General features: G+C 47.6%; 2 protein-coding genes and 1 long non-coding RNA gene across 6 annotated transcripts in view; 2 read left to right on the forward strand and 1 right to left on the reverse strand.

Moving 5' to 3' along the window:
- The window catches only part of CSMD2 (CUB and Sushi multiple domains 2), a 592,855-nt gene that overhangs the window by 236,040 nt on the left and 331,430 nt on the right, over window positions 1-25,385 (forward strand). The window lies entirely within an intron of this gene.
- HMGB4 (high mobility group box 4) lies at window positions 23,007-23,745 on the reverse strand. Its single transcript, XM_005607225.3, has one exon. The coding sequence runs from the start codon at window positions 23,615-23,617 to the stop codon at window positions 23,024-23,026; it is 594 nt and encodes a 197-aa protein (XP_005607282.1). The 5' UTR covers window positions 23,618-23,745; the 3' UTR covers window positions 23,007-23,023.
- On the forward strand, window positions 23,871-24,593 carry LOC138920537 (uncharacterized). The gene is made up of 2 exons (XR_011431903.1): window positions 23,871-24,013; window positions 24,319-24,593. It is a non-coding gene; the product is annotated as an uncharacterized lncRNA (long non-coding RNA).

A 25,385-nucleotide genomic window follows, 5' to 3' on the forward strand; every position in this document is an offset into this window, starting at 1 on the left:
TGTAGTCCTCTGTTTCTTCTAGAACTCTCAGAGCTTTATATTTTATGTTCACTCTTTAATCTGCCTGAATTATATTTTGTGCCAGGTGTGAGATAGAGAGCTGACTTTTAGTTCCAAATGAATAATGAATTGTCCCCAAACCTGTCCTTTCTGATTAGAAATGACCCTTTTATCATAAACTAAGTTCACATCTTTCATGGTTCCGTGTCTGGGTTTTTACTTCTGTTTCGTTTATCTATCACTCTATTTGTGTACCACAATCACAGAGTTTCAATTACCACAGCTTTATAGTAATTTTTGTTTTCTAGCAGGAAAATCCTCCTTCATTACTATTTTTAAGACATTTTATTGGCAGTTCTTGTGCATTTACTTTTCCAGATAAATTTTAGAATAAGGTTTTCAGATTGCCCCCAGAAATTCCATTGTGATTTTGGTTAAAATTTCACTGAATTTGTAGGCTAATTTGGAGAGAACTGACGTTTTTACAAGAGCGAATCTTCCTATACAGGCCCGTGGCATAGTTCCCATTTTTCAGATCTTTGTTTACATTCTTTAATAAAATTTTATGGTTTTCATCATTTAGGCCTACTAAATATCTTGTTAGGTTTATTCCTAGGTAGTTTTATCGTTTTTATTGTGATTGTGGATAGTGTCATCTTGCCATTGCATTTTCTAATTGTTTATTGCTAGTAAACAAGAAAGCTATTGATTTTTGTACCTTTCTTTTGTAACTGACCATCTTATTGAAGTCTCTCATTAGCTCTAATAGTTTTAAAGTTGATTATTTTAGATTTTCTAGGTTAGACAATCATATTAGCTGCAAGTAATGTAATTTTGTTTTTTCCTTTCCAATATGTATGCTGCTTTTTTTTTTTTTTTGGCTTCTTGCATGACTAGTGGCTCCAGAACTACAGTAAAGAGGAACGACAGGTGTGGCAGCTCTATAATTTCCACGTAGGAGAGGCTTAAAGGCAAGCGTAGTTTTTACTAAATTCTGTATTACTGGTCAATAAAAATAGCAAAAATTCTAAGGATGTTTTTATTCCCATTTTATATAAGATTAAGAAATCATGTATTGTTGATATTAAATAATGTTATTATGTTTTCTACTGTGGAGTGATTTAGAAGGGGCTGATGGAGATGGGGGGGGGGGTGCCAAAAAATGGAGCCCCCGGCAGTTCTGTGGCATCATCCCTAGGTGATGCTAGGCATAATGTTGTTTCCTGATTATTTTGCGCTTATAACATTGGCATTTTCCCTGTGATTATAAACCTTTGGCCCCAGAATATTCCATTAAGTGGATATATCACAACTTACTTAACCATTCCTCTTTCTGTGGACATTTAGATTGTCTCCAGTTGTTCACGTTATAAATATTGCTGTGAAGAACATTGTTGTGTGTAAAGCTTTTTTTTTTTCCCCCCTGAATTTATGATTATTTCTTTAGGAGCAATTCCCAGAATGAATATTTTTTAAGACTCTTGATTCTTATTGCCAAATTGCTTTCTAAAAGCATTCGATCATTTTACACTCCACCGGCAGTATGTGAATGTCTGAAGAAATGGAACTGTTAAAATTAAAGATTGTGAAATATGTCGTAGAGGAAAGAGAAGAGGCTCTGGAGTCAGATAGGTGGATTTGAATCCTGGTTCTTCCACTGGCAGCCCGAGTCAGTTAAACAAGACCGCTCTCTGAGCCTCAGTTTCTCTGTCTGTAAATTGAGTGGCTAATTCTTTCTGTGGTCATGTTGAAGGCTGAATGAGAACCCATAGGCAATGACATTGGCATAAAGAAGCTAGAAACAAGTGACAGTTGCCTTCCGTTTATTGCACTGTTTTCAGAGGTTTTTATTTTCTAACCAGCTTTGGAGACTGCCTCTGAAAGACAAGCTGCAATTAGGAGTGACTTCTGTCCCTTCCCTGAGGGCTGTCTGCCAAGGGGGATCCCCTTTCCCGCGGCTGGCCACTGGCCCCAGCTGTAAGCTCCACGACCTGTTACGTGGGAGAATTTCCTATGGGCCGCCCACTGTGCCCTGCTCTGTGGATGGACTGCGCATGAGCCTGGGGACCAGAGAGCAGCAAGGCCAACAGTCCCAGTGAAAATGGTGGCCAGGGCTTCCCGGGAGGCCAGAGCTCCTCCCGGACCCCTAACCGGACTCTCCCGTTCGTGGACTTTGCAAAGAACAGGGCAGTTGTCATCTGCTCACATCTCTTGGTTGCCAAGTCCTACCAGTTCGACCTCCCGAGTATCTTTCCAGTTTGTCCCTTTGTCTGCAACACCAGCACTGCTGACCTCATCCAGGATCTCTCACGCTGGGAACACGGAAGCAGCCGCCTGCTCGTCTCCAGAATTTCTCCTTCCCGTCCATCCTCTATTCGGGCTCAGTGTGATCCCTCTAAATGCCCATAGCTGGCTTTGCCATTTCCCTGCTGAAAACCCTTCAGTGGCTGCTGTCACCCGTGGGGTGTAGTTCAAACTCTTCGCTTAGCTTAGCATCCAGGATCCAGGCTGGCTATCACTCCTAGGTTGTGCCCTCCACGCATGCATTTATTCATTAAGCGTCAGGGACTAGGCGAGGCACTGGAGTTATAATTATGATTTGTTCAAGCGAACCAGTCCAGAATAAGAACTGTATTGGCTCACACTTTTTGCACCCTTTCTGGGCACTTGGTGTTGTGCTAAGCACTTTATATGCATAATCTCTCTTCATCCTTTCAATAACCCTAGGAGGCAGGTATTTCTTTTTCTTTTTCTTTTTTTTGAGGAAGATTAGCCTTGAGCTAACTGCTGCCAATCCTCCTCTTTTTGCTGAGGAAGACTGGCCCTGAGCTAACATCCGTGCCCATCTTCCTCTACTTTGTACGTGGGATGCCTACCACAGCATGGCTTGCCAAGTGGCGCCATGTCCACACCCGGGATCCGAACTGGCGAGTCCCGGGCCGCCAAAGCGGAACGTGTACACTTAATCGCTGCGCCACTGGGCCCACCCCAGAGGCAGTATTTTCATTCCCCTTTTACAGATGAGGAAACTGAGGCTGGGAGAGCTAACATAGGCTGCCCAAGATGGCGCTGCCAGAAGTGATAGAGCCAAGTCCTCCGTGACTGGAGCCCATGCCTTCAACCACGTGTCAATCTAAATTTCTTTCGTATGTGTTATACCTGAGAGCACCTATTAGACTAAACTGGTGGTATCTTCTCCATGCAAGTATCTTGTAAGAAATATGGGCATAGAATTCACAATTAGCAAAATTACTAAACTTGCCGTTGACCAGGGACCAGCACAAGAACGTAGCAAATTATTCTTGTCCTGCGTGCTCTAGAGCTGACCACAGGATGCCTGCCTTGCACCCCCATTCCCGGCACCCCGGTTCCTGCCCCGTCATGTGGTGCCCTATGCCTGGGTTAGTTATGATTTTCCGAGAGGCGCCTCTGTCTTTCCCTGTGGACCTCCCCTAGCCGGCCCTTACAGGATGCAAAGTGGGCGCTCAATAACTACACTGAATTAAATTGGATTGAATCGAGCCAAATTGAATTCAGAAGCAGATTTTCTGCAGGCATGGCCGGGATTTAAGTTCATTGTTGTCCTAATCATCTTGCGGTAGATAACACAGCCTTCTCCACAAGCCAGGCTAAGCACGAGCTATTTCAGGATAGTAGATCTTAAGGGGTTTCTGTTCGGGCACGGTAGCTTTTTCTACGTAGACCATCGGAAATAGATCTGAGTTGTGCGTCGTCTTTGATGTAGGTTTCTGATATGTCTCGGAAGTCAGACAGTCTGGGCTTAAGAATCGTCTGTACTGCGACGTGACCTTGGGCAAGTTACTTAACCTCGCTGAGCCTCCGGCTCCTCCTCTGTCTCTATCCAGTGGGGATGTTGTGAGGATTAAAATGAGAAGTTGAACGTAAAGCTCTTACTATGCACAGTGCGTGGTCAGAGCTCCCGGGTTTTGACGATAATTGTAATACTTGTTCTTCTCTCTCTGTCTCTCCTGTCTGCGCTGACTTGGACAGTGAGGTGGGTTGGGGGCAGGGACAGTAAGGGAAGGGCAGAGGCAGGTCATCGGAAGCATGGTCTCCAGGGAGATTGGGCAGCGCAGGGTCCCTGGAAGGTGGGGGAGTTTGTCTGGAAAAGTAGCTAAAAGATACAGAAAATTGAGAGAGGTTGGGTCTGGAGAGGTCAGTGGAGGCCAGATTATTTGTATTTTATTCTGAGGCCAATAGGGAGCTACTGAAAGATTTATAGCAGGGGAGTGACGTGATCAGCTTTGCGTTTATGAAAGACCACTCTGGCTGCTGCCAGAGAACAGGATGGGGGGATGGAGGCACAGACATAAGCTGCTCGTTGTTGCAGTGGCCCAGGTGAGAAGCGATGAGGCCTGAATTAGCACAGACTGGAAGAGTGGAGGCTGAGTGGAGCGGTGGATTTAAGGGACTGAAAGAACACAAAAGCAGCATCACTTGTTAGGATTCGGTGAACCTGAGGGGCAGAGGAGGAAGAATAGAGATGCTCCCAGCTCTTGGTGTGAGTGGCTGGTGGATGTCAGGAGGGGGTGAAGGGCATGATAGCATGTTAAGTTTCAGAAGCACACGGGACATCTAAGGTAGACGGATGTAAGGATCTGAAGTTTGGAGTAGAGGTGTGGGTTGCAAATAGACATTGAGAGCCATCAGCACAAAATAAGGTGCAAGGAAAGAACTTACAGCTGGGAGACAGCGGTAAAGAGAATAGAGTGAGAAGACGAGAGGGCGTGCAGGGCAAAGAAACGGAGTGGAGGATTCCCTGGGAGCCCCAGCTCTGCTGGAGTTGGTTGCACTGACATGCATTGTGCCAGGGAAAGGCCTGGGCATTTTCTTGTCCACTGCGTGTCAGCTGTGGTCACGGGTACCCTGCAAGGAGGTGGAGTATGCCCTGAATATCCACCTGCTTGGCTGGCCCATGAGCCCCTCCCCTGCCCTGCTTCTCCCCCTCCCAAAGCCTGGTCCTCTCCTCCTGACTGTGTGAAGATTACAGAAATGGTTTAAGCCCTGATCTACATGGCAGCACCTTTTCCAATCCCCTCTCACTTCCACATTCCAAATCCCATAATGCAGAGGGAAGGCCTCTATCTGAGAGTGAGCAAAAGAGTGAGACACTGAAAATGGGGCCTTGTTTCCCAGTTCAGAGGCGTGAGTCCTCTTTGGGACGTCTCACCCAGCAATCAGATGGGTCCTTGAATGTGGACTCCCAAGAAGCTTTTGAGTTCCCGTATGTGTTAAGCCTTCCAACTTCTTGGCACATGGCTACTGCTCTGAACTAAATGAATAGAAGTTTCTAGATCCCACTCTTAGGGAATGTGACTCAGTAGATTAGGGCTATGACCCAGAAATCTACATTTTAAAGACCCACCCTAGGCCATCTTAATGCAACAGGTCAGAGAGCACTTTTGAGAAATACTGACTTAGAAAAAGACAAGTGTGAGGGGACCCAACGTCTAACGATCACTCACCATTTGTCATAATATTGACATTTCTGTTAGTCTTCGTTACTCTCCAGTGAGGTAAATGCATCACCATTTACGGTCCAGAAAATAATTTGAGACTCAGGGATGTTTAGCAACTTGCCCAAAGACACACAGCTGGTTACTAGCAGAGTCAGAATTGGAACCCTAGATCTATCTGACTCCAAAACCTAAGACATTTATACTCCAACACTTCACCTACCGAGGGAAAATGGCACCCGTTTTCAGGTAGTTAAATGTCCGTGATATGGAAGAAAGTTTAGATAACTGGCAGAAACTATAACAATGGGTAGTTGCAAGAGTCACACCTTGATTCAGCAGAAGATGTTTCTAAGAGTTAGAATAGAACAGCTTCCTGGGAGAGACCACTGGAGTGGTAGGCAGGTGGTGGGCAAACGCTAGTTGGATGTGTTGTAGGGCAGATTTATCAGGTAGGCTGGGGTGAGGCTCTGAACCCTTCCAAGCTTGTGATGTCTTAGATACAGTGTTTTGATGAGATGACTCCCTGAGTTTGGTCCTCATGTTGGCCCTAGATCGTGTTATTGTTTTTGTAGCCATAAAGGAAGGGAGTTAAGGAAGGGATGAAGGGAGGGAAGAGGGAAAGATGTCAGCTAGTAGTTGAAGGCATGAAGACCGAGAAAGCTATGCATCCTGAATTTTTCATCCCTCATTGAATCGTTTCTTAATTATGAGGCAACTGAGAAAACATGTTGTGGACCCAGGGAGATGGGTACCCTTGACGTCCTTATGGCTGATTGAAGCGTATGCCTAGTGTTGGCTTGATTGATAAACCCAGGACATTAATGAGGAATCCTCCTTGAATCAAACTTCCGATGATCAGGCAAGTTTTCACAAGTGCCATTCCCAGTAATGCCAGCCCAAGGCGTGGGTCTATAAAGGACTAACAGTCAAGAGAAAGGTAGATACATTTCATTTCTCTTTGGTCTGAACACTCTCCAGTGGGAAGAGTCGTGACATAGGTAGCTTTAGAGAGAGTATGAAATTCCAAGTGTTGTCCATTGAACAGCCACTCTTTTGAAGCTGTCTCGTTAGACCATCCATCTTTCACTCGAGTCAGTTTCAGTCCTCCAGACTCAATTACCTCTGGCCACCCCATTCCCCATCTCCCCACCAAAGTCCTGCCATAGCCCTGTGGGCACCAATGTCCACATTTGATTCCCAGCCCTTCACGCACGAGCTGTTTAATCTTAGGCAAGTCATTTAACCTCTTTGAGCCTCATGCCCTGTTGGTGGGATTATAAATTGGCACCACCTTTCTGGAAGGTAGTTTGACAGTAGTGATTAAAATGTACAAAGTACATACCACTTTTAGGAATTTATCCCAAGGAAATAGTGAGAGGTTAGTATAAAATGATATATACAAAGATGTTCATTGCAGTGCTATTTATTATAGTGGGGAAACAGCCCAACATCAATGGTTCAGTAAACTGTGGTTCATGTGGCTGATGAAACATATAGCAATTAATTTCAAAGAATGCTCCAAGAATTTGGAAAGTGCTTAATATATGATACTAAGCGAAAAAAAATTAACATGCAAAACTGAATGTTAACTAAATTTTTTACATGGAAACAGGTATAATAGTCATTAAAAAAGAAGACAAGAAAAAATGCTAATATGAGCTCAGAATAAGGTGTTAATGTATTTTTTCTTTATGTTCTTTTGTATTTCCTAGAAGTTTTACAACAAGCATATATTGTTTTCTGGGTGCAGAAAAAAAGAGTAAAAATTAAAATATATTTTGATAGCTCCCACTACCTACAAGATGAAAAACAAACTTCTTAGCAGGATTTTCATAATCTGACCCCATTCTAATGCAGCAATGTCATCTTCTGCCACATCTCCCATCATCATCAGCTCCCCACGCCATTCCCAAATGTCTTGCTTTAGCCACTGCAAGCTACTTGCCATTCTATAAATACATCATAACCATAAATACATCATAATCATCCTGTCACACCTTTCTCCTTCCTGTATTCTCCATCTGGAATGACCTTCTCCACATTTTTCAAGAATCAATTCAAGTATCTCCACCCCTTCCCTGACAGTTAATTATTTCCTGCTCTTTGCCACTGCAGAATTTTTGGTGTATACTTAAAAGTTGCTTGTTTAGTGTCTGTCCTCCCACTTTCCCTTTTTTCAAGATTTTTTTGAGAACCACGAGGAGGCAAGACTAACTATCTTGGAGAGTCAGGAAAGGGTTCACAGAAAAGAGAATGTTTGACTGGGTTCTTGAAGAATGAATAGGAGTTTGTCAAGTAGACAAAGGACAGTGAACATGCCACACAATTCTGGAACAAGCTCTTGGACCTATTTCTATCATAACCCTTATCTCACTGCATAGTGTGCTGCATGGGGGTACATGTCCCTCCTTCACCAGACGCCAGTTCTTGAGGGCAGAAAATGTGCCTGGTTGTCCTTGCAATGTTCAGCACAGTGCCTGACACATGCTGGGCATCATGAATACATTTTTGTCCCAGAGTGTGGAAGTCTGAAAGTGCCAATCCAGTAATTACCTTTCTCCTTGTCTTGATGCAGGAATATGATCTTGGGGAAAAGATCATATTCTTGTTGTCTCTTAATCACTGGTTTCAAGTACAGGCCCAGAGATGCTGAAAATGCTCTATGAATTGTCTGCTGATTTGAACCAAGGAAGAAGTTGCCCACCTGGTAGGCATTAAGAGGATCTTCTGCAACATTTGGACTTTATTTCAGTATAAAAATTTCACCAATATGAGCTTTTCTTCCCCTTTAAACAACATGCCATGGTTTCAGAATGATGCCTTTGAAATAAATCCTGTTTGAGTAATGTTTCTCTTGGACTCATAAAATCTTTATGGCAATCTTTTCTCATCTCATAGACTATGAGAGGGAAGAGAGAGACAGAACCACTGAGCTAGAAGTGGGGAATGCAGTACTTTTTCATATGTGGGTCACACACTTAATGGAAATAGTTTTTAAATGCAAATCCAATACTGACTACGCATTGGCTCAAAAGTCCTAGCTCTGTCCAAAGTGCTGAATCCATGAGTACTCTCTGATTACAGGGTAGGTGGCATGGAAATGATGTGTCCATTCGGATGGAAGGTTTGAATGTATTAAAACATCCAGTAATGGCCACACTAGGGATAAGAATACAAATACTGGCAGAAATAAAACACAGATGAACAGCTTTGTGCCCCGTACTGAAAAGAGAGAGAGAGAGAAACAATAAGGTGATAGAATTGAGCTTTCAACCCAGTTATGCAAAGGAGCAGTGTCTTGGGAAGCATGCATCAATTCAACACACATTTTCTGAGTGCCTACTATATACTAGGCGTTGTACTAAGACATTAGATGAAATAAATCATGATCTTTGGTTTCCATGAGGTTACAATCAGTGCTTGCTCAACCATTGACCAGCTATTGACCTTGGGCAATTTACTCAAGCTTCAGATTTCTCATTTAAAAATTTGGGATAATAGGATCTTACAAGATTACTGTGCAAATAAAATATAATATAATGCTTGCAAAGCACTTTGCTCTGAAGTTAATATATTGTAAGCCTTCAATGAATGTTACATGTTAGTATTATGTGTGGTACATTATGCTGAGTTCTTTATATCCATTATCCCATTTATTCTCTCATTTACTCTGCACCACTCACGTGGGGTAGGTTTTAACATCCTCTTTACACAGTGAGGAAAATGAGGCTCAGAAGAATGGAGTTAGATGCAAGTTCCTACAGTTATAAGTAGTTACAAGCTACAAGTTACGAATTCATATAGTTAGACAAGTAGTGTGAGCAGAATTCAGGGCCAGCTCTTTTTACTCTAAAGCGAATGCTTTAGAGTAATAGTGATGCTAGTTAGAGCAGGATTTGAAAACAGGCTGACTATCAACAACCAAGGAAATAAGGCAAATTCTACCCTCATTTGGACTGGCATTTTTGAAAAGGCAGATTCCAAGAGAACAGGGTGGGCACGTGACCCAGGTGCTTGTGTGAATTTTAGGTCAGGGACACTTGCAGGTTGATGAAGTTGGGGAGGATAAGTCCCAACCCTCAGGAGAATGGGGCCACACCCCAGCCATCCAGGAAGAGTTTCACCAGGCTCCCAGCCCACGAGGGAACAAGAGCCGACCAGTCAGGCAGAGAGCCCACATTTAGGTGGAGTGGTTGACTACAAAGCCCACAGAGGCTCCAGGGACTGTCCCACAGGGCACATGGCACCTTGCATGGTGAGGGCAGGGGGGGTTGGGGGGTGGAGCAATAGATGATCTCCAGAATCCGCTTGACAAGAGGTGCAGGGGCTCATTCAGTGGCACTGGGACAGCACAGGTCGAACCTGAATAAGTGGCTCAGAATAGGCTGGGCACAGGCTGGCATCACAGAAGCCACTGCCTCACATGCTCCACTTGGAACCTCCAGCTGCGAGAAATCTGTGATTGCTCTCGTCTGTGTCCTGTGGATCAGGGTGGCGGGGCTTCTGAATTAGTGACAACACATTGCTACCTCAGTGGTAGGAATGTGTTTTTTCTTTTGGTTCGGGAGCTTATGATTCAGTCTGACCGACTCCGCATAAATATGTATCCTCTTTGCTTTCCTCCCTGTGGGAAACGTAGGGCTACAAGGCACAACAATACCCCCTTCTCTCCCCTAAACTGCCCAATAAACGATGGGAGCTATTCGGACTCCCTTGATTGAAATTGGAAAAGTCACATCTCAGTAGTGTCTTTGGGGCTTGCTTTTCCCATTTGTGACAATCCTGGGTTGTCCTGGGGCCTCCTTTAGGTGTCCTCCCAGCTCTGACCTTCCGTGGTGTCTTTTAAATGCAGAGAGTCTGGCTGGCCATCAGGCAGGCAAGCGGATCGATGGGGCTGTTCATCACATCGTGCTCCCAGGCCTCTGTGTCTGCTGCCTTTCGCCCCTGCTGCTGCTGTCAGATCAATGGGGGACCAGATGGCTGTGCTGTGTCATAACAATGGCTCCTTTGAAGGGACTTTTCTCCATCCTTCTCCTTCAAGCTGGGGAGGTGAGGGGTAGGCGTGCCTCACACCCCAGAAGCTCTGGGGAGGCCCGTGTTGGCTTCTGATAAAGGTCAACACGGGTCTCTGGAATGGACCATGTGCTGGCTCCCACTCACCTGCAGCGGCGCCTGGTCTGTCTCTATTAGAGGGGAAGTGTGGTTGCTCCCCTCTCATGTACATGGAGCCCAGGGGGCCTGGCCTTGTCTTCCTCTGAAGCTGAAGGGAAGGCAAGGTGTGTCAGAGAAAACCAAGCAGGAGTTTCGGGTCATTTGCAATGCTTCACCTTCATGCAGTAGTGGCCTCATGGGATGGCTCCTGGCTTAGAATCCAAGGGCATTATTGAGTAAATACCTGGAACAGAAAGTGCTGGAGAGCATCTCTTTCAAGTACTACATGGTCTGTCCCTTTCTGTCTGCTTGTTAATCAGTACACGTGGTCCCACATGGTCGCTCCAACCCTTGAGTCTGCCGGACCTTCTCGCTCTAGGGATCCAACTGACTGACCCTCAGTTTCTACATCTCGTGATTCAAATTATCAAGAGAGAGAATCTGATTGGCTCAGCTCATTAGTCAAGTGTCAATTCCTTGTCCAATCAGCTGGTACAAAGAAGGGGTGCGCTCAGCTGCTACCAGCATCACTACAGGAGCCCATCCCTTCAGGAGAGGGGGCAGGGCAGTCCTGAGAAGAGGGCACGGGCTGGACGTGCAACCCAAGGCACGTCTTCTACATGGGTTCAGCCTTTCCATCTTCTCTTTCGTCTCCCTCGGGAGGTAATGGAGAAAACTGCTCTTTTCATCCACCTCCCTGAACTCAACCCGATAAGACAGACTGAGGGCCTGGCAGTCTGTGAAGAGAACTTGAGAACAGTTGCAGGGTGTCCTCGCTACTACGGTATTGTCTCTCTGGCTTTCAGAGTCTGCAAAAGGAAGCTCCGAAAATACCAGGGATTACTGTGATTATTATGAATCCTCTAAGCAGCTAAACTTCCCAAATTCTCACAGTCTTAATGCCTTGGGATTTAGAGATATAATTAAGAACAGATGAGCCTCAAAAAAGGTTGACAATGGTGATCTGGAGTTGTATCAAACAGCAGTGAGAATTTCGATGTGAGTTCCAGGACTTCATTTCCCCCAAGGGGTAGTGGAGTGTGGACTGGAGGGGCATCAGTGGCCTGAGGGACCCCAGTTACTGGAGTCACTGGGCCCACGAGTCCTTGCTTCCCAGACTCCCAGAAATGGTGGCACAAGCTAAAAGCCCACTCAACAGGTTAGGACCAGGCAACGCTGAGCTGGCCTTGGACCATGGCGCTGGCCACTCTGCACAGCTTCCTGCTATTATGGGATCGAGGGAGAACAGTGTGGTCTGGCCAATGTCCCCTCGGACAGCCATTTGCCTTCTGCCCACACATCAGTCTTGCCAAAAGAGGGCTTTTGCTGCACGTTGGCTTGTTCCCCCATCCGCTTTAGTTTTTATTCATTTGTCAGTGTTTTCCTCTGACTTCAGTAGTTAACTGAAGTGCATGGAAATACCAGTAAGGCAATACAAGCTTTATTTGATCTATCGACTACGGCAACCTGAATCTATGCTATCTGTCATGCCAAGAGTGTTTGACCTTCTAAAAGGAAATGAGTGCTCCCCGAACCAGAGCCAAGAAAGCAGCTTAGACCCTTCCACAAGCAAAAATCTGGGAGCTGGGAAGTTCCAGGGCAATAAATCGTCATCAAACTGTGACTAGAGTCTTGAAGTCCTTGCAGCAAGGAGAGGGAAAGGAGCGGTAGTCCAACCACTACCAGAATGAGGGTGCTAGAGCCAGAATGCCTGAGCTCTGCTGCTTGATAGCTGTGTGACGTCCGATAAGTTGCTTAACCTCTCTGTGCCTCCATCTTCTCACCTGTAAACCAGACATTACAGTAGGATCTGCTTCACATGGTTGCTGCGAGTATTAGATGAGTCAGTACATAGGAGAGACCTATAAGAGTGCCTGGCAGGCAGTCAGCGCTCAGAGTGGAGTCTGCTGTTCCCAAGGGTTGCAAAGGAGCTTTGTACTGTGTCTTTTCATTTTATTCTCACAACTACCCCGGGAAACAGGTTTTTGTATTCCCATTATGCGGAAGAAGGAATTGCATCTCTTCCGGTCAGTGAATCGCCAGGGCCGTGTAGCTAGTAAGGATCAGGGCCAGATTTCTGAAGTGGAGCGCTCTGGCTCCAATCCTGTGCCCCGCTTCACCCTTGTGGTCAGCCTGGCTTCCCATGGTCACAGCCCTTCCCCTCCAGTCCCCTCTGCTGCGCCCCTCAGCACCCACCTGAGTTTCAGTGGCCCAGGAACCACAGCGCCACTTCCCAGCCGTGGCAACTCGCCGAGCCTCACTTTCTCTGTTTCCGTCAACTGGCACAATAATAGGATCTGCTGAGAGAGGGAACAGCAGCCCCCGAGGGCCAGAGACGGGCCTGGCACCATCAGGAAGGCGGCCGTGTGGCTGGGAGCTGGCCTGGCCCTCACATCTAGACCTCGGGGTCCTGCTGAGCAGAGACATCACCACCAGACAAGGCCACTCTGTGACTGCCATGGATTAAGTCAAAAACAAGACCAGTCCATGATCACGTCTGAACTCAGACAAAAGCAAGAGCACTACGCAAAGACAAAGATGATCAAGCCTTCCCCGCCCTTCGCGTGTTGGCTAAGAGGAGTGACAGCTGCTTCTTCACCAATTACAGCCTTAGTCTTGCTTCATTCCTCCCGCCTTCTAAATAAAAGTTATTAAGTACCCATCGTAGAATCACCACGTCCTGCCAGCATGCTGTCCAGAGCAAAGCCCCGCTTCCTTGAACCGTCCCCAAAACCACCCAATAACACAAGCCCAACTGCCACAGTAGGTTCTTTCCAACACCCTCATACGGAGACACCCCCGGTTCCCTGGGGTGTGCATGCTCCTCATTGCACAAAGCAATAATCCCAACTTTATTCAACTGCAGGTGGATTCCTGGGGTTTGGGGCTGAGGTTGGCAGGAGGAGGGGTGGCATTGACACTGCCTTCTGAAATCACCCACGGCGATGCCTGCAGAGCACTTAGAAATGGGGCCTAGTGCATAATAAGTGCCAGACGTGCTAGTTATTGGCATTATGTTTATCATCATAAATGTCCTCCTCCTTTGGACGGAGTTACTGCACACCCATCAACTCTCACTGACCAGCTCCCTTCTTTTCTGAAGTCCATGTGATACTCTCTTTGGTTGGCCCCGGGCATCGCACGCCCCTTTGGCATTTCACAGACCTTTATTCCACACCCAAGGCCCCAGGCCTATGGAAACCTTTATCACCCATGACACTCCAGACCGCTGTCTGCCCTTGGGGGCCCCCCGTAAGACATCCTCTCAGGGTGTTTAGACAGCAGGGCAGGGTGGAAGGGAGGCCAGGTGGGCAGTGGAGTGACATCAGCTTCAGCAGCCACCTTTCCACTTCCTGGAAGAGCAGACGCTGCAAATGGAAGTTCCCTCCCCCACTTGCCAGACCGCGCGGGCCAGAGGAGCCTGGCTCCATCCTTCCGCACAAATGTACTCACAGCTGCATCTGGAGGGGCAGCTCCAGGGACCGCAGAGTTCTTCCGTGCCCACTGCTGCTAATTGTAGATAATGCATTAAAAATACAGAGCCGCATCTGTTCATTGCAACACGAGGATCAAGGAATTTACATGGTTTATAATGACAGGGTGGGAGGGGAGGGAAATGCTTATTCTGCCTGCGGGCCAGCGGCACAGCTGTGAGCAGAGAGCTGGAGGTGGGCTTTCTGGTGCCCAATAAATTCTCTGGGAGCCAGCCAAGCCCTTCCTTGGAGGCGCTAAAGGACAGATCCAGGTATTTCTCTGGAAATACCAAATTGTGTAACCAGTCAGGCACGGAGTATGTCTGGGAGCCCAGGAAGCATTCTGGCCCAAGTCTGCTGTCTGCAGAGTTCTGGAGAGAAGGGGCCAACCACTGCCAGGTGCAAGGCCGGAGCAGTGGCGTGCCTCTCGTGATTCGCTGCTCATTCTCCAGCAAGCGCGCACTGAGCACCTAGCCTAGAGTCTCAGTTCCTCATCTGCAAAATGGGGCTGCTTAAAGTTCCTGCCTCATTGGGTTTGTTTTAAATAAGATAATTACATGCAAATTATCAGACGGTACCAGACCTGGCATAGGGATTCAATAAAAGTTTGCAATTACTATTTTACTGCATGCTGATCATTGTGTTATATTTTAAGAGGAGTGGGATGAATAAGGCAAGGTCCCTGCCCTCCTCCACAAGTTGGAGACAAATGGTAGGGAGAATGTCATCTGCGGTGGGACAGTGATGGGTTATGGGAGCACGGAGGATGCCAGCAGGGTCAAAGAGGGCTTCCTGGAGGAAGGCACACCTGACCTGAGTCCTGGAGGACAGGTGGAAGTTTACCGGACCTAAAAGGAAGGATGAGCCCAACCTGCAGGAGCATGTGCAAGGGCCCTGAGGAGAGTGTGAGAATGTGAGCTTCAGGGGGAAATACTGTGTCGCAGGACCTTAGAGTGGGCATAGTATCTATTGCTGTGTAACTAATTACCCCAAAACTTGTGGCTTGAAACAATGTTTACTATCTCACATTTTCTGTGTTAGGAATCCGGGTGTGGCTTAGCTGGCTTCTCTGGTTTAGGGTTTCTCACAAGCTGCAATCAAGGTGTCTGCCAGGGCTGCAGACATCTCAAAGCTCAATGGGGGAAAAGAATTTGCTCCAAGCTCATTCATATGGCTGTTTGAAGGACTGTGTTCCTGGGTGCTGTTGACTAGATACTGCCCTCAGTTCCTTTCCGTGGAGCAGCTTTCAACGTGGCCACTTAATTCAGCAGAGCCAGCCAGACAGAGACTAAGACCCGAGTCACAGTCTTCCATAATCTAATCTCAGAAGCCATAGCCCATCACTTTTGCTGAATTCTCTTTGTTAGAAGAAAGTCAGTGGGTCCAGGCCACACTCAAGGGGAGGGGATTGTACAAGGACGTGAAGACCAGGAGACAGGGATCATTTAGTCATTTCTGAAGCTGCCTACCACAGCCCCCAATGGGTCATGTCCGTTCCACATGTGAACTACAGTTACCCCTTCCCAAAGTCCCTATGAGTCTCTTCCCACGATAGCGTCAGCTCAAAGTCCAGAATCTCCTCATCTAAATCAGGTTCTGGTGTGGATGAGGTTCTTGGGTATAGCTACCTAAGCACAGGTTCTAGAATACTGCTACTCTGGATCTGTAAGTCTGTGAAACTAAAGAGACAAGTTATCTGCCCCCATACACCCAACACACAACGGCGGGATAGCATAGGGTAATGACTAGAGACATTCCTACTCAGAAAGGGGGAAAATGTGAGGCATGAAGAAGTTCCTGGTCCACAACAATTCTGAAATCCATCCAGGAAAACATTGGAAGTACCTTTATTAGTTTCAGAATGTGGGAATAATTCCCCATGACCCTCAGCTCCACTTTCTCAGCATTTGGCTCCTCCCTCTGAGCCATCCTTCTTTTTCCATGAAAGGAACCACGTGTTTGAAGCCAACTTTTCCTCAGCCTACCTGCTTTCTGCCGAGAATTCTGGGAGTCCAGTGAACTCTTGTTATTTTGTACTGTCCCTGTCCGTTTCAGTCCAAGCTGACAGTGTTTCTTCTGATAATAATTTTCTCAAAAACTACATGGGTCTCCTATAAATCTCACTGAGATTCGCTCTATTACACAAAAGCTGCACCCACCAATTTCTCTGAACTAAGCTCTTTTAGACTTTGGGCTTCTGCTAAGATGACCAAGGGACAATGCCCTAATCTTCCCAGGGGCCCTATTGTTTGACCTAGAAGGTCCCTGAGGTCCACCCCAACTCTTTAAAGGGCCTTTGTGTAATTGAATAATACTATGATCCTCTAATCTTCCTGAGGTCTTAACCAAAGGCTGCACAGTTCCACCCTCAGCTTTATCTCCAGGCCACCTTTACTTGATCGTGCTCAAAAGCCATTTTTAAATTTTAGCATCTTTTGCTGTCTTGGGAGGCTGAGAATTTTTCAAAACTATCAAGTCCTCACTCCTTTCTGTTTAACAGTCTTTCCCTCAGTGTATCTCTCCTCTCACATAAACAGCAAGAAGAAACCTTCAACACTTTGCTTGGACATCTCCTTAGCTAGATCACTAAGTTTATTAGGCGCATATTCTTTCCATATAACCACAGAGGCCAATGTCTACACTTTCTGCCACTATGTAACAAGGATCCCCTTCCTCTGGTTTCAGTAATGTGGTCCTCACTTCCTTTTGAGCCTTCACTGGCAGCATCATCAAAGTCCAGATTTTTCTAACAAGCTTCTCAGAATACTCCCAGCTTCTGCCCACTGCCTGGTCCCAAAGCCCTCTTACATTTTTAGATATTTTTCATGACACTATCGCTCTCTTGATACTAAAATCTATGTTCATTGTCTATTTTGGTTTGTAACAAATTACTCCAAACCTTCGTGGCACGAAGAAACATCTCTTATCTTGGTTTCTGTGGGTCAGGAATCAGGTATGGCTCCTCTGGGCCTGTCACAAGCCTGCAATAAAGGTGTCCCCTGGCGCTGGGAAATGAGCCACTCCAAGCTTACTCACAGCGGGATTCAGTTCCTTGCAGGCTGTTTGACTGAGGGCCTCAGTTGCTCCTTGGGTGTTGGCCAGAATCCACCCCCAGTTCCTTGCCGTGTGAACCTCTCCACAGGGCAGCTTTCAACACGTCAGTCTGCTTTGAGCAAGCAGGAGAAAGAAGCAGTCTTTTATAGCTCAGTCACTCCTGAAGAAGTGGCATCTTATCTCTTTTGCCCCATTCTGTTCATTAGAATTAAATCGCTAGGTCCAGCCCACACTCAAAGGGAGGAATTACACAAGGGTGTGAATACCAGGAGGTGGGGATCACAGGGAGCCATTTCAGAAGCTGAGTGTGGGCCACAGTGTGACCGGCGAGGCAGCGATGGCCTGTCTCTGCCGTGTGAGACCCCCATGGTGATGGGCAGCCATGGAAACACTTCGCTGTTGAAAGAGTCTTAAAACATTGCTCAGCCAGCCAGAGCTGAGAAGGGATTGGAAAAGAACGATGGATAGGGAAAGCTGTTACAAGGAAGCTATCACAAGGGGATGGCCACACCAGAATGCTCATTGCGTCACTCATGGTCCACCCAGAGGTCAAGGCCAGCCTGGAAGGTCACATGCCCTCCTTTGAGCCTTTGGCCAAGCTCTTTCTTGTGTTTTAACAGCCTTTCTGTGCATTGCTCTTGCCTTCTTTCAACCATCTGTCAGAGACCAGGGCAGCACCCCCATTCACAGGGCGCTTCTTACACACCATTCTTCATTTACAATGATGTCCCAGACGTTTCATTTATTCTCAGCACACCTGTAGGGCAGGTATTGTTTGTGGGCATGTGATTAGAGGTGCATGACAGGATAAAAGGTTGCCAAGGCCTTTGTGACTTCACCCTGATGACCTCACCCTGTCCACAGCCCTGATCCTCAGCCTTAATTAAAGGCCCAGAAACTGGACCTTTTTGTCCCCAAACAATTGATGCTTTAGTGGAGGCTAAAATCAACTATGAGATCCCAATGCAGCTGTGTGTTCCAGATGCTAATCGATTGTTTTGCAACTGGGATCAGCTCCTCTGCTAGGATCTGAGGGAAACTCAATAGATAAATATGCTATTTCCCTGTCAAGATCAGAACCAACTGGCAGACGCAGGAGAAAGACAGATGAGGATGAGCCTCTCACCTTTATTCCCGAGGAAGCGACTGGAGAGCAGACCTGAACACGCTCTGCAGCCCCGGGAGGGGACGGGGACAGGGACGGGAAGAGAGAAGGGCACGGTCGCGCCTCCTCTCAAACTCACTGTGCACATAAGCCACGCCTCCTCTTGGGAGTGAATGCTGGGATTGCAAGAGGGAAAAGAACCTTCTGTGGTCCTGGCACCAGCAGCATCGGTATCACCTGGGAACTTTTAGAAATGCAAAGCATAGGTCCAACTCCCAGGAGAATGGAATCAAACTCTGGGTGGGGAGGCCCAGCATTCTGGGGTGATTCTAATGTGGGCTCAAAGCTGAGAACCGCTGGTCTGGTGGAAGCTGTTCCATGTTGAAATATGAGACTAGGAAAAAGCGTGCCCCTGGAACATTCTGCCACCCAGACCCACCTCACCCCTCCCCCCATCCCCCCAATTCCTGGGAAAATGAATGACAACAGGAGAAGTTTCACAGATTCCACATTTGATTTTCAGCTTACAGCTGCTCCAAGGGGTCCCAAGTAGAAGTTTCTGATTCTCCGTCCTCCAAAAGGGGAAATGCCAGGGGTTTGGTACTTGCTGGCCTTGCCTCTTTCTCCTGCAGACCTTGGAGGGGTTAGCATCCCCTTGTTGGCACCTGATAGTCTCAGAAGACTCTAGAATGACCAATAACCAGAAGTCAAGATGGAAGCTCATGGCTCCCCCCGCAGAAAACCCTCTGTGGATCCCCGTTGTACTTAGACTTCAAAATAAACTCCTTACCAAGGCCTTCCCTTCTCCAACATCATCTCACCTACTTGCTCACACCTCCAGTCATTCTGGCCTCTGTTCCGTTTCTCTAATATGCCAAGCCCACTGCTGCCTCAGGGCCTTTGCACTCGCTGTCCTGTGGCTTAAAGAACTCTTCCCTCAGACCTTGGCATGCTTGGCTCCTTCTTGTCCTTTAAACCCAAACCCAAATGTCATCTCTGACCACCCACTTAAAGTACCCTTAACCCCACTTGTCATTGTTTGTCCATTACACTGGCTTATTTTCTTTGGAGCACTTGACACTATCAAAAAATGATCTGGTGTGTTTATTTGTTGCCTTGTTTACTCTCTGTCTTCCCATCACTAGAATGTAAGAGGTCAGGGACCTCGCTGTGTCCCCAGCACCAGAACAGTTCCTGGTATATTGCAGGCATAAGATTTACATAAATATTTGTTGAATAAACGAATGAATAAGTTAACACAGGAAAAGGCTCTAGGAGAGAAGGATCAGAGCAGAGGGATTCAGTCCTTAACAAGACGGCAATGGACCCGAAGATGCTGCCTCCCTCTTCCCCGGCACAGGGCACCTGAGCCCAGCTCACTGGGTCTGGAATGCTGGCGCCACACCAGGCTTTCTGCCTGCTTTTCCTCTGGCCCATTATCTTAGGCCCAGGCCTCCCCCCACGTCTCCTCTTCCTTCCACCACCCCCCAGCCTCCTTCACTGTTGTTACATTGTACTCATTAGAAGAAGGCAGATTCACACCCTCCTGTCGTCTTTTTCATAAAGGAAAGTTAATGCACTTAGTTTTCAGCAGGGGTGCTGCAAACTGTTGTCAAAACTCTGACTTGGCCACCCACACTCACGTAATTACTCACACAGGAAACCAGAAGGGGTGGCCTGAGGGCTGGGGCCTGGCTGCGTGGGGGACCTCTTCCCAGAGAGGAATGTGGTGTAACACATAGCCACTGCCTGCCCAGAGCCCGCAGTTCAGGGTGGCAACAAGCCACGCCAACTGGAACCACTACAGAGTGTCAGAAATCAAGATCGAATTAGCAGGGGTGGGGGGAGGATGGCCACTGCTCCCCCTTCAAGAGGTTGGTAACGAAGGAAAGGAATTAAACAGGTAGGCTAGAGGCTGGAGGGAGAAATAAGGTTGAAGACAATCTCTTCTAGAATTATAAGGGAGTTGGCATTTATTCAGCACCATGTTAGTTAGCGATTGCTGTATAACAAATTACCACAAACTTTGTGGCTTACAACAACACACATTCGTGATCTCACGGTTTCTGTGGGTCAGGAATCCAGTAACAGCTCAGCTTGGTCAATTGCTTGCGGTATCACAAGGCTGCAACCAAGTTGTCAGCCAGGGCTGAGTTCTCAGCCAGAGGCTCAGCTGGGGAAGGGTCCACTTCCCTGTGATATGGTTGCTGCAGTGCTCAGCTCCTTGGGGTTGTAGGACTGACAGCTTCCATTTTTTGCCAGCTGTTGGTTTGAAGCTACCCTCAGCTCCTAGAGATTTCTCACAGTTCCTTGCCACGTGGGCTTCACCAACTTCATCAAGCCAGCAAGGAGAATCTCTAGAGCAAAGCAACCAGCGTGATGGAGTTTTATATGTCATTATGTAATCATAGAAGTCACATCCCATTCTCCTTTGCCTTATTCTGTTGGTCAGAAGCAAGTCATGGGTTCTGCCCACGTTTAGCGAGAGGGGATCATACAAGAGTGTGAACATCAGGAGGGGGGCATCTTGGGACGGCCACCCTAGGGGTGTCCACCAGTTCCTATTATGTGTTAAGGACTGTGCCAAACACTTTTGCATGTGTTACATCGTTTAACCACTAAAACAACTTGTAAGGCAGGCAGCATCCCCATTGCGTGGATGAGAAACCTAGGACTCAGAGGAATGAGAACTTGCCCAGTGTCCTGTCAATGTTAAGATGGGAACCACCTGGTCATGGCACCAAGCTAACCTGTGCAAGCATAGAGACTGGAGGGTCAGCATCTCTAGAGGGAGGAGCAAGGGCCTGAGGGAGGCGGGGCACAGGGGTAGCAAGAGAGTTATAGCTCCCTGTGAGACGCAAGACCAAGAGGAAAGAATGGGTGTGAATGACATGTTGAGAAAGAAGGAAAGGGAGAGGCCTTAGTCTGATGATCTCTATTTTCTCAATGAAGCAAAAAATGAGGATGTCTCCTGAGAGGGTAGAGGTTGGGCTGGAGAGGAAGCAGAGAAAAGTTGGAACAGCAGCTGTGGGCAACAGGGAATGGGGAACAGGAATCTTGCCAGCATAAGGTTGCCAAGCAGGATAAGCTGCTTCCTCCAGGAAGACTTCAGTGATGGCCGTGGTTGGTGGTACCACTGCCTGCCCCAGCGTTTTGTGTAGCCTTCATTTTCATCATCACGCCTCGGAGTGCTGCCATGTGTGCCTGTCCATCTCTCTTATCAGAAGGAAAGTTCTCATGGATGGGAACCTACAGGAGTCCGTGTTGGGCCTCCTGGTACCCACACAGGGCCTGGCACGTGAGAGTCTTCTATAAAGGGGCTGATTCCAGGCCCTGAATTTCTAAATCACTCCATTCTATTAGCCCTCGTCCCCTAAAGGCTCATCCAGTTTGAAAAGACTTCGAAAATATGTATTTTTACTTTTTTTTTGAAAGTGAGTGTTCAAACAGCAGTAGAGTACGAAGTACTGTAAGTCCGTCATGAAACGGGGGTTCGAGGTGGGATCGGGGAAGTCTGTTGCATGCATAGCCTGGTGATGGCAAAGCAGTTTTGCATCTTGGCCCGGTCTTTTCAATGTGAAGAAGTCAAAAGAGCTGTTTCAGAATATTCCATATCAATCTATATTGATGGGTATGAAATGCTGCCCACAGTGTATTGTTGCCTGAAAAAGTTATAGGACAGACAGAACAATCCCATTTGTGTCAAATTACCTGTTTTGATCATTTTTAAGTGGCAGAAAACCTAACTCAAACCGTCTTAGACAAAAAAATGAATCATGTGGGCTCATCTTCAATGAGAAGTCCAAGAGTGTGCTCTGATGCCAGAGGGACCCACACTTTGGCCTGAGATTGAGGAAAATGGCTGTCAACAGCCCCCAGGACTGCATCCTCCCCAGGACTCCTTTCACCAGTCCTGAGATCTGCTCTGATTAGACACCTTGAGTCACATGCCCGTCACTGGGCTAATCACTGTGGCCAGGGGTGTTCCACCCGATGAAGCCTTAGTGGGGATAGAATCAGGGGGCTGTGAGCAAGAGAAAAAGGAATGGACCCAGGTGTTCATAAAGGCCACAAATGTCTGCTCTAGGAGCGCTATGCTTATAGCTACAGGAAAATGACTGGGGGCATGCCCACCAAAATGTCATCAGACTTTTCTCCAAGTTACAGTGCTTGTGACAGTGTTAGATGCCTGTTTGTGTCAAATCAGCCCCTAACTTCATCCTGACTAGGATGGCGACCATCTCCGGAGCCGCATCCTGGCCCACCAATGACATCTCAGCCTTGCTGGAGGACCAGTTCTGGACTACTAGACACTGACACCCCTAAGGCCCACCTAAACTCTAGTTTCGCAGCCTCTGCTGGGGCCTGAGTTGGGAGCCTCGCCTGAACTCTGGGCCTTCTGACCCTCCCAGTGAGGGGGTGCACCAGTGTTCTTGCCCCTGACCCGGAGTGTGGTCCTTCAACCTGGATGTCCACTTGAAACCAGGATGCTCCTACCTCCATGAGTCCCAGCTTCTTTACACGTGGAGACTTCCAGCCCCCCCTCCTCCCACCCCTGCCCAAGCCAACCCCTATAGGTACAGACCACACACAGCCCTTGGACACTGTTGCCACTTCTCCCAAAGCCAGCCCCTCCCCAGAGTCAGTTTCTGAACCCCAATCTCAATTCTACCCCTCCACTCACTTCCCCAAAGGAGCAACTAAGGCTGCTCTAAGGCCACTCAGGAGACCAGGCACAGGCAATACAGTTGAATGGCATTTTATTTCTGATTGGCTCCATCCACTTTGTTTGACTCAGTTTGTCCAAACACTCTGCACTGGTTCTTAACCAAGCCTTGGGGACCCTTCTGGCCTCTGCGTTGTTCACGGTAGGCTTCCAGGTCCTCTTGGTACTTCGCCCTCAGGAGAGCCGCTCTCCGTTCGTAGGGCTGCTTTTCGTCGTCGGCCGATGCAGACCACATCTTCCCCGAGGCCTTTGCCACCTGCACCACCGACCAGTTTGGATTCTCTCTCTTCAGCTGGGCGTAGTGGTCTTGGCAGAAGAGGAGGAAGGACGATGGAGGCCTCCTGGGTGCCTGGGGGTCCCGCTTTCTCCGCTTCTTCTTCTTGCCAATGTAATTCATCATCTCTTCCTGGTACCGGGCTTTGTCCAGCATCGCCAGGGCTTCATATTTCGCCTTTTCATGCTTGGAAATGGACCTCCATTTTTCCGAACACTTTCTAGAGAACTCTTTAAAGCCAACGAAAGTATTTGGCTGCTGCTCCTTAAACTTGTTTCTGTAATTCAGCAAAAAGTGGATGTACGAAGAGACATTCACCTTGGGCCTTAGCTGGATTTCTTTGCCCATGTTCATGAGGTCATTTTTTTCTTCGGTTCTGTGAGTTGGACGGCAGAGACTCCTGTCCCTACGCTCTAGGAGCAATCTAGAAGGTGCTCTGCTGGCGGTGAATTTTTCTTTCTGCGAGACCCGCAGTCAAGGATCAGCCTTTTCAGTGGTGGTGGCATTGTTGAGTCAAGGAGGGGATTGTGACATCACTCCCCAGCTGGCCACTCCTGGCCAGTGCCTGTGTTATTTGCATATGGGTCCTCTTATTGGTTGGCAACTTGAGGGTCAATTTCTGCTTTTCGTGAAAGATGGTGGTTGATCCTGAGAAGGTTGTGGAGCTGCTCCTTCCCCTGGAATGTTTCTCCTTGGCTTCACGGTGGTGGTGGGCCCGGCTCAGCTTTGGGAGCGCTGAATCCCTCAGAGGTAGTAATGAGCCACGGGGTCTGCTCTCCTCACCTTAAGATTGTCAGGATGCCACATCATCCTTTCCTAAGACAGGCTAGAAATAATGAACACGAGGAGGTGGATGGCTCTAGAGCTGTCATGATAAAAGGTGCAGTCTTTCTGTTTGCCTTGAACAATGGCAGCTCATACCATATAAAGAGTTTAGTAGTAATTCTAAAAATAATCAGGGATGACAGCTGTGACTCGGTTCCTGTCAGGACAAAGTTGTCTAATTTAAACCCCAGCACTTGGGCCATAAGTCTGAACTCTTCATTTCTCTGAAGAAATTTTCAGGGGGAAGAAGGGAGGAGAAGCTTGAGATTTTACTAATTACACCCGATCCATGAAAACGAGAGAATCCTCGGCCTAGCAGGTGGCATCCCCCTCATCAAGAAAGGGCCCCATTTCTTGGGGTTAGAGCACAAAGCTCTAGCAGCTTCCCTCAAACCAGCTGGCTTCTGACTTTTTGTAAAAGCAGTTGCAAATATGCCACCAGTCTTCCAACTGGGGTGAAAAGAAAAAACAATAAAAGTGTCATTTATTGACCTCTGGACACCGAGAGGTACTTGCTTGTATGGTAATGAAGTTACTGCCACTCAGCGGCATCAGCACCAAATTTACAGGACTAGAAAACTGAGTCTGATTAACATAAAAACTAACCTGTTTAAGGTACAACAGCCACTAACAGGTGGGAGTTTGAATTTGGACCCATTTGCTTGACTCAAGCCCCTGCTTCCTCTTGCCTGCACAGAACTGCTATGCAGTCTCCAAGGGTCCTGGTGTGTGGCCTCAGCTGCTGAGTCTGACAAGGAAACTTGCGTAAGACTAGACCACATTTTGAATTTTGCCAAGGATCCAGGACTGACTTCAACGTGCATCTTCTGTAAAAGAGAGATGGAAATTGATTAGAGCTCCCAGTCCTGGTTTCTAGCCCCAGCTCTGTGGGGAGCCGCTGGGCTGCCTGAGCCAGCCCCTTTCCTCCTCACCCATAAAATCAGTGCTGTGGACTAGCCAGGAGAGACCCTCCAGGTGACATGCTGTTGTTTTGTGCCAGATTTGGGGGCCTGTGAGATAGTAGATGGGGACGTCTGGGCTAGTGGTAGAGGCAGAGCGGTCCAGCCAGGGGGAACAGATTACTCTGGGGACATTTCTCAGTCCAGGTGGCTTTTCTTCACTCTGGTTCTTCCACCCAAGGGGCCAGAGGTTGGCTCAGCTTTTTCTTGGACCTGAGCTGGGCTGCAAAGATTACCGGGACGCAGCTCCTTCCTGAGATAGAGGGCCAGGTTGTGAGGAAAAACTTGGCTAACATACATATTAATCAAATGCAGCTCGGACGCACAAAAAGCCCCAG

This window comes from Equus caballus, chromosome 2, assembly GCF_041296265.1.
Source record: "Equus caballus isolate H_3958 breed thoroughbred chromosome 2, TB-T2T, whole genome shotgun sequence".
NCBI classification, from domain to species: domain Eukaryota; kingdom Metazoa; phylum Chordata; class Mammalia; order Perissodactyla; family Equidae; genus Equus; species Equus caballus.